Here is a 16697-nt window from a genome sequence, read left to right as displayed (position 1 = left end):
ATTTCACTTTTATTGATGTATTTAAACACGGCTGAATGTTTCACCTTTGAATAAAGACTGAAGCTGCTCCCTCGTCTGGGCTTTTAATCAAACCTTTGCTGTTTGGCTCAGGTATTTGTCTGTTATGAACTCTGCCTTGGTGCCCTGAGGCAAAGCACTTTTCAGACGAGGCTGTGTGTGCGGCGAGTCCTGGTCCAGGGCGGATTCTGGAGGGAAATGAGGTTATGAAGTGATGAAGTGATGAGGTGATGAAGTGATGAGGTGATGAAGTGATGAGGTGATGAAGTGATGAGGTGATGAGGTGATGAAGTGATGAAGTGATGAAGTGATGAGATGATGAAGTGATGAGGTGATGAGGTGATGAAGTGATGAGGTGATGAGGTGATGAAGTGATGAGGTGATGAAGTGATGAGGTGATGAGATGATGAAGTGATGAGGTGATGAAGTGATGAAGTGATGAGGTGATGAAGTGATGAGGTGATGAAGTGATGAGGTGATGAAGTGATGAGATGATGAAGTGATGAGGTGATGAGGTGATGAAGTGATGAGATGATGAAGTGATGAGGTGATGAGGTGATGAAGTGATGAGATGATGAAGTGATGAGGTGATGAAGTGATGAAGTGATGAAGTGATGAGGTGATGAGATGATGAAGTGATGAAGTGATGAGGTGATGAAGTGATGAGATGATGAAGTGATGAGGTGATGAGATGATGAAGTGATGGAAGTGATGAAGTGATGAGGTGATGAAGTGATGAAGTGATGAGGTGATGAAGTGATGAGGTGATGAAGTGATGAGGTGATGAAGTGATGAGATGATGAAGTGATGAAGTGATGAGGTGATGAAGTGATGAGATGATGAAGTGATGAGGTGATGAGGTGATGAAGTGATGAGATGATGAAGTGATGAGGTGATGAAGTGATGAAGTGATGAAGTGATGAGGTGATGAGATGATGAAGTGATGAAGTGATGAGGTGATGAAGTGATGAGGTGATGAAGTGATGAGGTGATGAAGTGATGAGATGATGAAGTGATGAAGTGATGAGGTGATGAAGTGATGAGATGATGAAGTGATGAGGTGATGAGGTGATGAAGTGATGAGATGATGAAGTGATGAGGTGATGAAGTGATGAAGTGATGAAGTGATGAGGTGATGAGATGATGAAGTGATGAAGTGATGAGGTGATGAAGTGATGAGATGATGAAGTGATGAGGTGATGAGATGATGAAGTGATGGAAGTGATGAAGTGATGAGGTGATGAAGTGATGAAGTGATGAAGTGATGAGATGATGAAGTGATGAGGTGATGAGGTGATGAGAAGAGAACACGCTTCTCCTTAAATACACACGAATGTCCTGAGAAGCGCTTTGATGTGATGTGAAGCTCTGCACACGGGGTAGAGCTAATGCTCCAGAGCATGTGCTGCCATGGAAACGTGACAGACACAATGTTCACAGAGTGCGAGCGCACGGGGAAAACAAGGCTGGACCTAAGAGCGAGCCCTGCGGAATTCCACACGTTAAGAGCTTTGTCAGACATGAAGGGGCCAATATTCACAGAGAACACACGGGACTCCAGCCGGGCCATAAACTGATGTGGTCAGACACAGCAGTGCAGTGAGGTCCAGACGCACTAGAATTACTGACCAGAGATACAAGTCTGTGGCACCGTGTCCAACCATTGGACGTCTTGGGTCTAGATGGACAGAACTGAGACGTCTGTGGTGTTCTTCAGGAGAAGCTGAACCACAGCACGGCAATGTGAGAACTCCAAAAGAAACCATGTCCATAGGGACTTGGCAATGTCCCAGCATCCTGTGTCCTTAGACACATGTCCAAGAGTCCTCTGTCCTTAGACACATGTCCCAGAGTCCTCTGTCCTTAGACACATGTCCAAGAGTCCTCTGTCCTTAGGCACATGTCCTAGAGTCCTCTGTCCTTAGACACATGTCCCAGAGTCCTCTGTCCTTAGACACGCCTTCTCGGCCGGGAAAACTACAAAAACCTCTTTGGGAAAAAGTATAAACCTGGAGGAGTTCCACATGAAGCAGAGATCTGACTCTCGCAGACGAGAGAGAGACAGAGAAGCTGGAGCCACTGGAGGAGAAGCAGTTCTTCAGGAGGAGAACCGGTTCTTCAGGAGGAGAACCGGTTCTTCCAAGCAGGAGGAGAACTGTACATTGTTCCTCCAGTGCGACACTTGTGTTTTGAGCTGTTGCACTTGATTGTTCTAAACTGTTCAGAGAGAATCTTGACACCTGTAAGTACGTCCTCTGTCTCCCTTTGTCTCCTCAGCTCTGTGTTTAATGTCTCTTCTCTCGCTGCAGTTTGTCGGTGGTTCCTGACCTGATGGAGACTTGCATCGATGACGTTCTCCGCGCTCTGCCGTCTGCTCCTCCGTCTGCTGCTCCTCCGTCTGCTGCTCCTCCGTCTGCTGCTCCTCCGTCTGCTGCTCCTCCGTCTGCTGCTCCTCCGTCTGCTCCTCCTCCGTCTGCTGCTCCTCCGTCTGCTGCTCCTCCGTCTGCTGCTCCTCCGTCTGCTGCTCCTCCGTCTGCTGCTCCTCCGTCTGCTGCTGAGGCTCCTCCAGACGGCGCAGAGGGCGGAGTCGTGAGCGTGGACGAGTCGCTCAGTCTGAGCGGTGAGTGAGAAGCTCCATGTTACTCCGTCCACAGGACCTCAGTGTGGGAGGGCATCCTGCTGATCTGTCCTGTCTTCTCCAGAGGCAGCTGCTCGTCTCAAACAGCTGGAGCTGGAGAGCGCTGCTGTTCCACTGACGCCGAAAAACGTGAACCTGAACGTGGCCATGAAAAACCAGGTACGTCTGCTCTGGTCACCTGATCTCTGAAGGCACAGCAGGGCCTACAACCACTGCAGAGGTTTGTCTGCGATTACAGCGAGCAGTAGTTCTGTGAGAGGATTAGGGGCTGGAGCAGTCATGAGACACGTGTGGAGAAGCGTGTGAACACCACAGACGTGTTGAAGAAGCGTGTGAACACCACAGACGTGTTGAAGAAGCGTGTGAACACCACAGACGTGTTGAAGAAGCGTGTGAACACCACAGACGTGTTGAAGAAGCGTGTGAACACCACAGACGTGTTGAAGAAGCGTGTGAACACCACAGACGTGTTGAAGAAGCGTGTGAACACCACAGACGTGTTGAAGAAGCGTGTGAACACCACAGACGTGTTGAAGAAGCGTGTGAACACCACAGACGTGTGGAGAGCATCATGTTCCATCACAGCTCGTGAGTCTCAGCTTTACTCGTGTCATTGTTCTTCAGGAGCTGGTGAAGCTCACAGAGAAGGCCGTGCTCTCCAGCTCCAGTCCTCTCCTGACCCCCCTGAGGACCCCCGACCTGAAGAGCAACATCCTGAAGGCCCAGGCCCAGGCCCAGGCCGCCGGCAAGGTACTGCTACTGCTACTGCTACTGCTACTGCTACTGTTACTAATACTACTGCTACTGCTACTGCTACTGCTACTAATGCTACTGCTGCTACTGCTACTGCTGCTACTGCTACTAATGCTACTGCTACTAATGCTACTACTGCTACTGCTACTAATGCTACTGCTACTAATGCTACTGCTACTGCTACTAATGCTACTAATGCTACTGCTACTGCTACTAATGCTACTACTGCTACTGCTACTAATGCTACTGCTACTGCTACTGCTACTAATACTACTGCTACTAATGCTACTGCTACTGCTACTAATGCTACTGCTACTGCTACTAATGCTACTAATGCTACTGCTGCTGCTACTAATGCTACTACTGCTACTGCTACTAATGCTACTGCTACTGCTACTGCTACTAATGCTACTGCTACTGCTACTAATGCTACTACTGCTACTAATGCTACTGCTACTGCTACTGCTACTGCTACTGCTACTACTTATCTGTGTGTTGTACTCTTCTCCAGGTCTTTGTCCCTCAGACGTCTCCAGAGGAACTCACACTTCTGTCAGACAAGAACTGTAACCTGCAGGACTCCACTGCCAGGTACACAGTATAGTACACACATACTCCCTCTGGTACAAGTACACACATACGTACAAGTACTCACATACTCCCTCTGGTACAAGTACTCACATACTCCCTCTGGTACAAGTACACACATACTCCCTCTGGTACAAGTACTCACATACTCCCTCTGGTACAAGTACTCACATACTCCCTCTGGTACAAGTACTAACATACTCCCTCTGGTACAAGTACACACATACTCCCTCTGGTACAAGTACACACATACTCCCTCTGGTACAAGTACACACATACTCCCTCTGGTACAAGTACTCACATACTCCCTCTGGTACAAGTACTCACATACTCCCTCTGGTACAAGTACTCACATACTCCCTCTGGTACAAGTACTCACATACTCCCTCTGTGTGTCAGGCTGAAGGTGCAGAGTGGTCACATGGGAAGTAACAGCGCTCTGTCTGTGAGAGCGGAAGTCCAGCAGCTGAAGGCGCCCTCTGCTGGAGCCAGGTGTTTACCAACGTGAATGTCGCTCCCTCTCTTTCCCTCTCTCTTTCCCTCTCTTTCCCTCTCTCTTTCCCTCTCTTTCCCTCTCTCTTTCCCTCTCTTTCCCTCTCTCTTTCCCTCTCTCTTTCCCTCTCTTTCCCTCTCTCTTTCCCTCTCTTTCCCTCTCTCTTTCCCTCTCTTTCCCTCTCTCTTTCCCTCTCTCTTTCCCTCTCTTTCCCTCTCTCTTTCCCTCTCTTTCCCTCTCTCTTTCCCTCTCTTTCCGTCTCTCTTGCCCTCTCTTTCCGTCTGACCCTTCAGTGTAAAGGTCCCTGTCTTACACTTCTTCTTCTCCTTCAGTGTGGAGCACCTGAGTGAGGTCCTGTCCCCGTGTGTCCCTCTGGAGCTCAGCATAGAGACGCTGCCCCCGCAGGTACAGCTCCGTCACTGCAGCTCTGGTGCTAAACCTGCACAAACGTCTCACCTGTGTCTCCTCCTGCAGGTGTGTCCCGAGGAGGCGGAGCTGTGTGTGTCTGAGAACCTCATCGACTTCAGCGACCTGGCGCCAGCGGTGAGGCCAAAAGCACCAGCCATGTCAAGAGCGCCCCCTGTGTGTGAGAGGAAGAGCGCCCCCTGTGTGTGAGAGGAAGAGCGCCCCCTGTGTGTGAGAGGAAGAGCGCCCCCTGTGTGTGAGAGGAAGAGCGCCCCCTGTGTGTGAGAGGAAGAGCGCCCCCTGTGTGTGAGAGGAAGAGCGCCCCCTGTGTGTGTGTGAGAGGAAGAGCGCCCCCTGTGTGTGTGTGTGAGAGGAAGAGCGCCCCCTGTGTGTGTGAGAGGAAGAGCGCCCCCTGTGTGTGTGAGAGGAAGAGCGCCCCCTGTGTGTGTGAGAGGAAGAGCGCCCCCTGTGTGTGAGAGGAAGAGCGCCCCCTGTGTGTGTGAGAGGAAGAGCGCCCCCTGTGTGTGAGAGGAAGAGCGCCCCCTGTGTGTGTGTGAGAGGAAGAGCGCCCCCTGTGTGTGTGTGAGAGGAAGAGCGCCCCCTGTGTGTGTGAGAGGAAGAGTGCCCCCTGTGTGTGTGAGAGGAAGAGCGCCCCCTGTGTGTGTGTGAGAGGAAGAGCGCCCCCTGTGTGTGAGAGAGGAAGAGCGCCCCCTGTGTGTGTGAGAGGAAGGGCCCCCCCTGTGTGTGTGAGAGGAAGAGCGCCCCCTGTGTGTGAGAGAGGAAGAGCGCCCCCTGTGTGTGTGAGGAAGAGCGCCCCCTGTGTGTGAGAGAGGAAGAGCGCCCCCTGTGTGTGAGAGAGGAAGAGCGCCCCCTGTGTGTGTGAGGAAGCGCGCCCCCTGTGTGTGTGAGGAAGAGCGCCCCCTGTGTGTGAGAGGAAGAGCGCCCCCTGTGTGTGAGAGGAAGAGCGCCCCCTGTGTGTGAGAGGAAGAGCGCCCCCTGTGTGTGAGAGGAAGAGCGCCCCCTGTGTGTGTGAGAGGAAGAGCGCCCCCTGTGTGTGAGAGGAAGAGCGCCCCCTGTGTGTGTGAGAGGAAGAGCGCCCCCTGTGTGTGAGAGGAAGAGCGCCCCCTGTGTGTGTGAGAGGAAGAGCGCCCCCTGTGTGTGAGAGGAAGAGCGCCAGTATCAAGCTCTTAAAGGTCCCATAACATGCAAAATCGACTTTTCAGAGCTTTTAACCTTCTTACATCGCTATTTGTGCTTCATAAATGTCCAGAGTGTTTTTTTGATTGATTCCCACAGTTTTTAGCTTTAGTACAGACTATCTCCTTTCCTCCCATCTCCAAACTGACGGGCGGTGGCAACTAGACCGCCTCATCATCCCCCCTCTCCTCCCGCCCCCTTCCCCCCGGCTCAGCGCTGCTGTTTCCCCACAAGCCCATTCCCGAGTTTTTCTGCTTCGATTTACGAGGAAACACGGCTCAAAGAGGCACAAAACGTCATTCATGATATCGCACTCTTTACTATTATCACAATGGTGAAGGTTTATGTGGCACTTGATGCAGCAACCGGGAAAATAAGAGAGAAGAATGGGGCGAATATCAAACCAAGCCGTTTGCATTTCCGGGTTGGTGAGGGGGTCCAAGGTCTGGGTGATATTTCTGAACTATTATGTTAAGGGTGTTGCACAACACTTATTATCAATGATACACTTAGGATAGACTACGAAACGTGAAAAAAGCATGTTTTGGCACCTTTAATTAATCATTTTATTTCTTCTTATAATCTTGATGTTTTTAAGAGTGATTTGTGACATAAGGATGTGACTTTTAGCACAGCAAGTTTCAGTGACTGGGCCTTATCTTTTCACATATGAATCACATTTCTCAGATTGGGCCTGACTCGCATTTTGTTTTTCCATCTGTGTGATGTGTTGGTCTTTAATATGACAATAAGTCTCGGCAACGCTGAGACCCAGTGCATCCTCTATGGGAGATACCAGGTGAAGGGCGAGGGGGGATGGGAGATACCAGGTGAAGGGCGAGGGGGGATGGGCGATACCAGGTGAAGGGCGAGGGGGGATGGGAGATACCAGGTGAAGGGCGAGGGGGATGAGAGATACCAGGTGAAGGGCGAGGGGGGATGGGAGATACCAGGTGAAGGGCGAGGGGGGATGAGAGATACCAGGTGAAGGGCGAGGGGGGATGGGAGATACCAGGTGAAGGGCGAGGGGGGATGGGAGATACCAGGTGAAGGGCGAGGGGGGATGAGAGATACCAGGTGAAGGGCGAGGGGGATGAGAGATACCAGGTGAAGGGCGAGGGGGGATGAGAGATACCAGGTGAAGGGCGAGGGGGGATGGGAGATACCAGGTGAAGGGCGAGGGGGGATGAGAGATACCAGGTGAAGGGCGAGGGGGGATGAGAGATACCAGGTGAAGGGCGAGGGGGGATGGGAGATACCAGGTTAAGGGCGAGGGGGGATGGGAGATACCAGGTGAAGGGCGAGGGGGATGGGAGATACCAGGTGAAGGGCGAGGGGGGATGGGAGATACCAGGTGAAGGGCGAGGGGGATGGGAGATACCAGGTGAAGGGCGAGGGGGGATGGGAGATACCAGGTGAAGGGCGAGGGGGATGAGAGATACCAGGTGAAGGGCGAGGGGGGATGAGAGATACCAGGTGAAGGGCGAGGGGGGATGGGAGATACCAGGTGAAGGGCGAGGGGGATGGGAGATACCAGGTGAAGGGCGAGGGGGGATGGGAGATACCAGGTGAAGGGCGAGGGGGGATGGGATATGCCAGGTAAAGGGAGGATGGGTGGTGGGGCTTTTGTAGCCGGGGAGAGTTTGGGTCCAGGTGAAAGGGTTAGTGTGATTGTGAAGCTGCTGGTGCCCCCTGCTGGTGCCCCCTGCTGGTGCCTCCTGCTGCTGGTGCCCCCTGCTGGTGTCCCCTGCTGGTGCCTCCTGCTGCTGGTGCCCCCTGCTGGTGTCCCCTGCTGGTGTCCCCTGCTGCTGGTGCCTCCTGCTGCTGGTGCCTCCTGCTGCTGGTGCCTCCTGCTGCTGGTGCCTCCTGCTGCTGGTGCCCCCTGCTGGTGCCTGGTGTAATTGCTCTTGTTTGTTTCTCAGGTTCCTCTGGTGCAGCCCAAAGCTCTCATCAGCCCGAGGTGGATCGTTCCGTCCAGCGCAGTACGTGAGCCTCATTTGAAGTGTCTTTAGTGTCGGGAGGAAATGTCACGTCAACATTTGATTAAAAGTCGAACATTTTGTCTCACTCAGATGTTTGATGTCGTGATGAAGTCGTTTCCTCCGTTTCCATGACGATCTGTGTTGTCTAAGTTTCTCTGTTTCTCTTCTTCAGCCTCCAGGGATCTTCAGTAACGGCGTGTCTGAGCCCAGGAGCGCCCCCGTGTGTCCAGAGGCAGCACTGCCTCTGCCTCACTCCAACAGCAGGTGAAGGACAAACGCCACAGTGACACCTGCTGGTGAAAGACAGAACTGCTCCTCAATGTTCAAATGGGAAATCAGAAATGTCTGTTTGGTTTATTTTAATTATTGGTGCCATTTTGGGCCGATATCGATGTTATGGGCGAGTTTTGGTCCATAACATCGATATTGTGCCCATTTAAAATAAAGTTGTGGTTATTTTAAACTGTTTTTTTTAAATATTAATATTATATATATTTGATATCAAAGAAATACTAGCAATAAACAAATGTTTATTCTAAAATGAGATTTAAATCTGTTTTACAATGTGTAGATCCAGTTAGAACTCATAATGTTTATTCTAAATCAGACCCGTTTTATTTAGATTATTTCTCAGACTAAAGTTCAGAATCAGAAAACTGTGGATCAGTGTCGTCTGGACTCACACGCCAACTCTAGGTATTCTTACCTTATGGTAAGAGGCGGGGCCCTCACAACGGGCCGAGGCGGGGCCCTCACAACGGGCCGAGGCGGGGCCCTCACAACGGGCAAAGGCGGGGCCCTCGTGTCACAAACGCAAACATCCATTTTCTGCCGCAACAGCGCTCGTCCCACAAACCACATCTGACACTTTCTGACCATTGGAGATTTTAACACTCACGTGCACGCGCCCCAACACTTCTGATTCAAACACAACAAGCGCCGCACGCGACACGAGGACCCCCCCGCACGCGACACGAGGACCCCCCCGCACGCGACACGAGGACCCCCCCGCACGCGACACGGGGACCCCCCCGCACGCGACACGGGGATCCCCCCGCACGCGACACCCCGCACGCGACACGGGGACCCCCCCCGCACGCGACACCCCGCACGCGACACGGGGACCCCCCCCGCACGCGACACCCCGCACGCGACACGGGGACCCCCCCGCACGCGACACGAGGACCCCCCCGCACGCGACACGGGGACCCCCCTGCACGCGACACCCCGCACGCGACACGGGGACCCCCCCGCACGCGACACGGGGATCCCCCCGCACGCGACACCCCGCACGCGACACGGGGACCCCCCCCGCACGCGACACCCCGCACGCGACACGGGGACCCCCCCGCACGCGACACGAGGACCCCCCCGCACGCGACACGGGGACCCCCCTGCACGCGACACCCCGCACGCGACACGGGGACCCCCCCGCACGCGACACCCCGCACGCGACACCCCGCACGCGACACGAGGACCCCCCCTCACGCGACACGGGGACCCCCCCGCACGAGGACCCCCCCGCACGCGACACGGGGACCCCCCCGCATGAGGACCCCCCCCGCACCCTACGCGGGGGACCACCCTACGCAAAAAGTGTCATGGTGTGTTGTGTGTGTGTGTAACGTGTTGTGTGTGTGTGTAACGTGTTGTGTGTGTGGTCCACAGCTCGGCTCCGCCCCCCAGCTCGGCTCCGCCCCCCTCAGACGCCTCCAGACCCAGAGGACTCGTCACCACTCAACTCTGAACATCAGACTTTAAACACACTTTGGACCAAACAAAAGTGTAAATCTGTTAAGACCAAACTTCAGAAGTGGAACACGTCACAATGAGTTTCACTTTTAGTTTGGATTTCAAGAGTCACTTTTATTAAAAACTATTTTATGCATCAAGACTTTTCCACTGAAGAATTAAAAACGCAAAGATGAGATCAAACCTGAGTCTGGACCCCTCACAGTCTGGACCCCTCACAGTCTGGACCCCTCACAGTCTGGACCCCTCACAGTCTGGACCCTCACAGTCTGGACCCCTCACAGTCTGGACCCCTCACAGTCTGGACCCCTCACAGTCTGGACCCCTCACAGTCTGGACCCCTCACAGTCTGGACCCTCACAGTCTGGACCCCTCACAGTCTGGACCCCTCACAGTCTGGACCCCTCACAGTCTGGACCCCTCACAGTCTGGACCCCTCACAGTCTGGACCCCTCACAGTCTGGACCCCTCACAGTCTGGACCCCTCACAGTCTGGACTCTTTCATGTTTCGACACATCGTTCACTTTGAGCAAAGAAAAATGGAGAAAGTTGCTTAAAAAAAGACAAAAAACATTCTGATGCTCGAATGTTTCTCAAAATCAGAAATAATGATGACTTTGACTCTTGAAGTATGTTTTGAAGTACTGTGGGTGTAATGCCTCATTCGTCCAGGAGGGTCCACTGCAGAAAAAGATTCAGTCCGAGAGTCATTCTCAATCTGAGAAACGAGTCTTGGAGCTCTGATAAAGAGTATTTAGTTTCACTTGAAACTCACTTTAATGGGCCATCAGCCTCTTATTGTCCCTGACTCACTCTCTCTCTCCTCACTGATGACCTGATGACATCAGAATGTTCTGGGCATCGACCTCTTCAGGGATTAAAAATTCCATTATAAACAACAGGAAGATTGAATCTTAAACCAGTTTCTATTTAAGGCTGAACAGAATAAACTACATAGTTCAGTTTGAGACACTTTAAGACACAAGTTCATCCTGAGGACAAGATGCAGCACCAAAACAGAACTATGTAGTTTATTCTGTCCAATGCAGTGAAGAAAAGTGTCAAGTTCTCACACGTCAGACACTGGAGTTCAGGACCACAGGGCGCCGTGCATCTTCCTCTTAAAGACACAAAGCACTGGATCAAAGCTTCTTTTGTCCTGCTCAGAATCTTCTCCTCACGGTCTTTGAAAGAGTTAAAGAGACAAACTGGGGATTAAGATTCAATCTTCCTGTTGTTTATAATGGAATTATGAATCCCTGAAGAGGTCGACGCCCAGAGCATTCTGATGCCCGATGGGCGGGGCCTACTCAGAGTAGGATAAATATCTGAGTTCCTGGTCTTGATTCACAGATTGAAAATGACTCTTGGATGAAGAGTCCAGATGAAACAAGTTTTTAAATACTCTGAAGATACTTTGACCGAGTTTGTTTTGCTCCTGTGTCTGTACTTATATTTGTACTTGTACTTTCACTTTTTTACCTCTGCGTTAAAGTGGAGTTTAAGCTGAGGGCTTTCCGCTCTGACGCTCGACTATGGCTCGTGTTTGAGGCGTTTGCGTTTGTCATAATCGTCGACCGTCGAATTGTGTGATTCCAGCGAATTTGTGAGCGTTTCACTTCTGCCTCGAGTCTGGGGCGTGTCCGGGGCGCGTGTCCGGGGGGCGTGTCCCCGGGGGGGGCATGTCCCGGGAGCGTGTCCCGGGCGAGCGTGTCCTGAGCGCGTGTCCCGGGCGAGCGTGTCCCGAGCGCGCGTGTCCCGTTGGCTTGAAACCTTCAGCAAATGTTGATTCTTGGGCCAAAACCAGAAGAAAAGTCTTTGGAGCCACTTTTCACTTTAACTGAAGTAATATTTGGAGTAATATTTGGAGTAAAAGTATAAATCAGAGACTTTATCTGGAGTTTGTCTCGTTTGATGCTTTAGTTTGATCAGATTTACAGTTTAAACGCTGAACGTGAATTTCTGTCCAAACATCCAGTGAAAATGAAACTTATTTGAAATGATTTATTTAAACGTTCAGGCCAAAGTTCCACAAATGTCTTAAAACTTTAAACGATTCAAATGTGAGTTTTTTTTTTTTCTTTGAAAATTCAAATCTTTTCAAATTCGTTCTTAAACACGACGTTGTTTATTATTTGTCACTTTTAACCCACTAAAGACTTTATTAACCTTTTCACTATGTTTTAGCCGTTTGGAGCCGCTGTAGATATGAAGTATCAATATAAATGTAGTTTCACTCGTGTCGAGGAGAATCACCTTCTGTAGAAGTCACTTTGTTTTATAATAAACTCTAGAAGATCCTGAATGTGGACCTCGTGTTTTCACCTGTCGAGCCGGGGCCCGCCCGGACCTTCCAGGGCCCGACTGCTCAAGCAATAAACAACTTATGCTTAAAGGTTGAATGGACGATTTTTTTGGCCCAAATCTGAGTCTCATTTCCTCGTGGCGTGAACTGTTCATTTGTCCTGCCACGTGTCAATCATAAAACGCACCTACTGCACCTGCAGAGCCTGGTTCACCTGCAGAGCCTGGTTCACCTGCAGAGCCTGGTTCACCTGTGTCTAAGCGCATTGATCTATCATAATATAGTTCCCTCAGTGACGGGACAAAATGAAGACAGAGAAAGACGGTTCAAGCTCAGAAGAGACGGAAATCTACAGGAGACGAGAGATGATTTGATCCGTCACGCTAATAAATGAGCACGGGGGAGCGGCATGTGCACGGGGGAGTGGCATGAGCACGGGGGAGTGGCATGAGCACGGGGAGGGGCATGAGCACGGGGGAGGGGCATGAGCACGGGGGAGTGGCATGAGCACGGGGAGGGGCATGAGCACGGGGGAGTGGCATGAGCACGGGGGAGTGGCATGAGCACGGGGGAGTGGCATGAGCACGGGGGAGTGGCATGAGCACGGGGGAGGGGCATGAGCACGGGGGAGTGGCATGAGCACGGGGGAGGGGCATGAGCACGGGGGAGGGGCATGAGCACGGGGAGGGGCATGAGCACGGGGGAGGGGCATGAGGACTTGAGTTCTCAAATCGCTGAAAATTCGTCCATTCCTCCTTTAAGTGAAGAACATGTTCAAAACTCGACTCATGGAAAGGTCACATGGGCGTGGCTTATAGGTGGTGATTGACAGTTTGACACGGGCGCAGCGCTCCCGCAGGACTGGAGAGGTACTGCAGACGGGACTTTGTTACAACTGTGGAAGTTCAAATAATCAGACCAAAAGTACGTTTGTGTCTCTTCTTTATTTGCTTCCATCAAAATCAACCTCACCTGTGCAACCAGAATCCATTTAAATACCCTCACCCCTCTACTACTTCCTTCACCCTTTCACAATAAGACACCTTTTGTGTGTGAGACATAATAATACATATATACACAATGCAGGTTCGCCATACAGGTCCCCCCCGAAGACACAAAATAACAAAACATAAATAAAAGTCAACAGTAATAATCCCACCCCTACCACTGCACCTGACCACAACTGAGGGTGAGACTGGCCTATGCCCACTATCCCTGGTAATGACTGTGGCAGGGGGGCAGCCAGGGCGAGCAGGGGGGCGGCCACGGCGAGCAGGGAGTGCCAACTGCACATCATCGTCCTTAAGCACATGGGCCGGTTTTAAATGATCCACCGAAACCCGCTCGTGACAAGTTCCCCGCTCCACCAGGAAGGCCTTAGGCCCAGCTTCCAGAACGCAAAAGGGGCCGTCGTATGGTGGCTGTAGTGACAAACGTTGTGCATCATGGCGGATGAAAACATACCTTGCCGACATCAGGTCCTGCGGCACATACGACAGAGGGAGACAATGATGAGCAGGAACAGGAGCAAAAACCTCAGCTTCCCTGTGATAACCTGCCCGGCTAGCCACGCTAGGGCCTACCCCCGAAGAGCCCGGAAGAAATTCCCCCGGGACCCTTAAAGTCTGTCCGAGAACCAACTCCGCAGAAGAGGAATTGAAGTCGTCTTTGGGGGCCGAACGCAGGGCCAACAGGACCCAGGGCAACCTGTCCACCCAACTACTGTCCACAAGCGAGGCGCGAAGAGCAGCTTTCAAAGTGCGGTGAAAACGTTCACACAGCCCATTAGCCTGTGGATGATATGCAGTTGTCCAGTGGAGTTTAACCCCAAAACGTGCGACCCAGGAAAAAATGAATGCCCGTGCCACCTCAGCTGAAGTAGTAGACGACAGAGGAACTGCTTCAGGCCAACGCGTTGTCCGGACTACCATAGTAATATGTGTGTAAATCCCCTGGAAGGAGGAAAAGGACCAACCAAATCCACATGGACCTGTTCAAAGCGCCTGTCAGGAATCAGGAAAGGGCCCAGTGGAGCTTTGGTGTGGCGTTGCACCTTAGCGCGCTGGCAGGCAACACATGTAGTGGCCCAAGTCTTAACATCCTTACCAGGCCACACAAACTTTGCCCCCACCAGTTTCACGGAGGCCTTAACCCCGCGGTGAGACAAGGAATGAACAGCATCAAAAATCCATTGACGCCAGCTGACAGGAACCAAAGGCCGCGGTTTGCCTGTCGACACATCGCAGAGAAGGGTTGCACCACTGTCGTGAAAAGTAACATCATCCAAAGTCAAACTACACTCTGTAGCTGTACGCAACGTTTTAATTTCTGCGTCCGTGAGCTGATCTGCTGCCATAGCGGCATAGTCCACCCCCAAATGTACAGCTCCAATCCGAGCTCGAGAGAGAGTCGGCCACAAAATGATCTTTCCCGGGCAAGTGTTGGATGTCCGTGGTAAATTCCGAAATAGCGGAAAGCTGCCGCTGTTGACGCGCTGACCACGGTTCAGAAACCTTGGCCATGGCAAATGTTAGAGGCTTGTGATCCACAAACACAGTAAAGCCCCGACCTTCCAAAAGGAACCTAAAATGTCGGGTGGCTAGAAAAAGTGCCAGGAGCTCTCTGTCAAACGTACTGTACTTCCTCTCAGAGTCACGCAGCTTCTTACTGAAGAAGGCCAGGGGCTGCCAGGCTCCATTAACCCACTGTTCACAAACCGCTCCTACAGCATAATCCGATGCATCTGTGGTCAGGGCGAGGGGTGCTGCTGGGTCGGGATGGGCCAACAAGGCGGCGTCAGCCAGTGCAGTCTTAGCTCTGTCAAAAGCCTGCAGCCTCTCTGGGGTCCACTCGATCTCCTGATTACCCTTCTTGCCCCTGAGTGCTTCGTACAAAGGGTGCATTATGTGGGCAACCCGCGGAATAAAGCGGTTATAAAAGTTTACCATACCCAAAAACTCCTGCAGGGGTTTCACTGAACGGGGACACGGAAACGCTGAAATAGTTTCCGTTTTAGTAGGCAGTGGAACAGCCCCATGAGGCGTCACACGGTGGCCCAGAAATTCAATCTCCAATAATCCAAACTGACATTTCGCCGGGTTCACAATCAATCCATGTTCAGTGAGGCGCTCAAACAGCAGGCGGAGGTGTGACATGTGCACCTCCGCTGTGGCTACTAGAATGTCCTCAAGATAGACAAACAGAAAAGGCATTTCACGTAACACAGAGTCCATAAGCCGCTGAAACGTCTGTGCAGCACCGTTCAGCCCGAACGGCATCCTCAGAAACTCAAATAATCCAAACGGAGTAATCACCGCCGTCTTGGGCACATTTTGAGGATGAACTGGGACCTGGTGATAACCTCTCACCAGATCTACTTTTGAAAAAACAACAGCACCCGCCAAATGCACAGAAAAATCCTGAATGTGCGGGACTGGGTATCTGTCGTTAGTGGTGGCGTCGTTGAGGCGTCGAAAATCCCCACATGGCCGCCACCCACCGTCGGACTTAGGAACCATGTGCAAAGGGGAGGCCCAGGAGCCGGTCCATATTCGCAAACTCCTTTTTGGCTATTACGAGCTTAGCCACATCCAAACGGCGTGCCCGAGCAAAAACCGGCGGGCCCTCTGTGGTAATATAATGCTCCACCCCATGTTTAGCTACAGCAGCAGAAAATGTAGGGACAGTTAGAGCAGGAAACTCTGCTAAAAGTCGCTGGTATGTATCCCCTGCTGCTAGCATGTTAGCGAGGAGCAGTCCAGCCCCTGCTGCTAGCATGTTAGCGAGGAGCGGTCCAGCCCCTGCTGCTAGCATGTTAGCGAGGAGCAGTCCAGCCCCTGCTGCTAGCATGTTAGCGAGGAGCGGTCCAGCCCCTGCTGCTAGCATGTTAGCGAGGAGCGGTCCAGCCCCCCCAAGCGTACATGGATAAGAACTGAATGATACAGCGTCAATCAGACACCTATTAGCAACATCCACCAAAAGTCTATAAGCAAACAAAAAATCTGCACCAATAATGGGAACTGTAACAGAAGCAACTACGAAGTCCCAGCTGAACACATGTCCATTAAAACAAACAGAAATGAACCTGGTGCCGAAGGTGCGGATGGAGGTCCCGTTGGCCGCATCCAACAAAGGCCCCTGTCCAGGTCCCAAAGTGTCAGCAGAGGAGGCGGGAACGATGCTGCGCTGCGCCCCTGAATCCACCAGGAAACGTCTCCCTGACATGCCGTCCTCAACGAAAAGCAGCTTGTCTGATCCGCCGATGCACGAAGCTACGAGTGTGCACCGGCTCTCTCGTTTCCCAGGGCGGGGCGCACGGGAGGCCAGGGCGGGGCGCACGGGAGGCCAGGGCGGTGCGCACGGGAGGCCAGGGCGGTGGGAGGCCAGGGCGGTGGGAGGCCAGGGCGGTGGGAGGCCAGGGCGGGGCGCACGGGAGGCCAGGGCGGGGCGTACGGGAGGCCAGGGCGGGGCGCACGGGAGGCCAGGGCGGGGCGCACGGGAGGCCAGGGCGGGGCGTACGGGAGGCCAGGGCGGGGCGCACGGGAGGCCAGGGCGGGGCGCACGGG

At 52.6% G+C, this 16697-nt stretch overlaps 1 protein-coding gene across 1 annotated transcript in view; it reads left to right on the top strand.

The window, feature by feature from the left end:
* The window catches only part of epb41l5 (erythrocyte membrane protein band 4.1 like 5), a 31025-nt gene extending 20889 nt beyond the window's left edge, over positions 1 to 10136 (top strand). Inside the window, exons 17-26 of the mRNA XM_072445370.1 lie at positions 2328 to 2638; positions 2721 to 2815; positions 3281 to 3406; positions 3921 to 4000; positions 4397 to 4489; positions 4823 to 4895; positions 4965 to 5033; positions 8015 to 8074; positions 8247 to 8338; positions 9743 to 10136. Coding sequence (XP_072301471.1) covers positions 2328 to 2638; positions 2721 to 2815; positions 3281 to 3406; positions 3921 to 4000; positions 4397 to 4489; positions 4823 to 4895; positions 4965 to 5033; positions 8015 to 8074; positions 8247 to 8338; positions 9743 to 9821 — 1078 coding nt within the window. The 3' untranslated portion in view covers positions 9822 to 10136. The remainder of the gene's footprint in view (positions 1 to 2327; positions 2639 to 2720; positions 2816 to 3280; positions 3407 to 3920; positions 4001 to 4396; positions 4490 to 4822; positions 4896 to 4964; positions 5034 to 8014; positions 8075 to 8246; positions 8339 to 9742) is intronic.
* Positions 10137 to 16697: the final 6561 nt, after the last annotated feature.

Source organism: Eucyclogobius newberryi, unplaced genomic scaffold (genome assembly GCF_026437365.1).
Source record: "Eucyclogobius newberryi isolate DKJ021-1_F unplaced genomic scaffold, fEucNew1.0.hap1 SCAF_14, whole genome shotgun sequence".
NCBI classification, from domain to species: domain Eukaryota; kingdom Metazoa; phylum Chordata; class Actinopteri; order Gobiiformes; family Gobiidae; genus Eucyclogobius; species Eucyclogobius newberryi.
The sequence above is the reverse complement of the archived record's forward strand: the minus strand, read 5'-3'. Positions and strand labels throughout refer to the sequence as shown.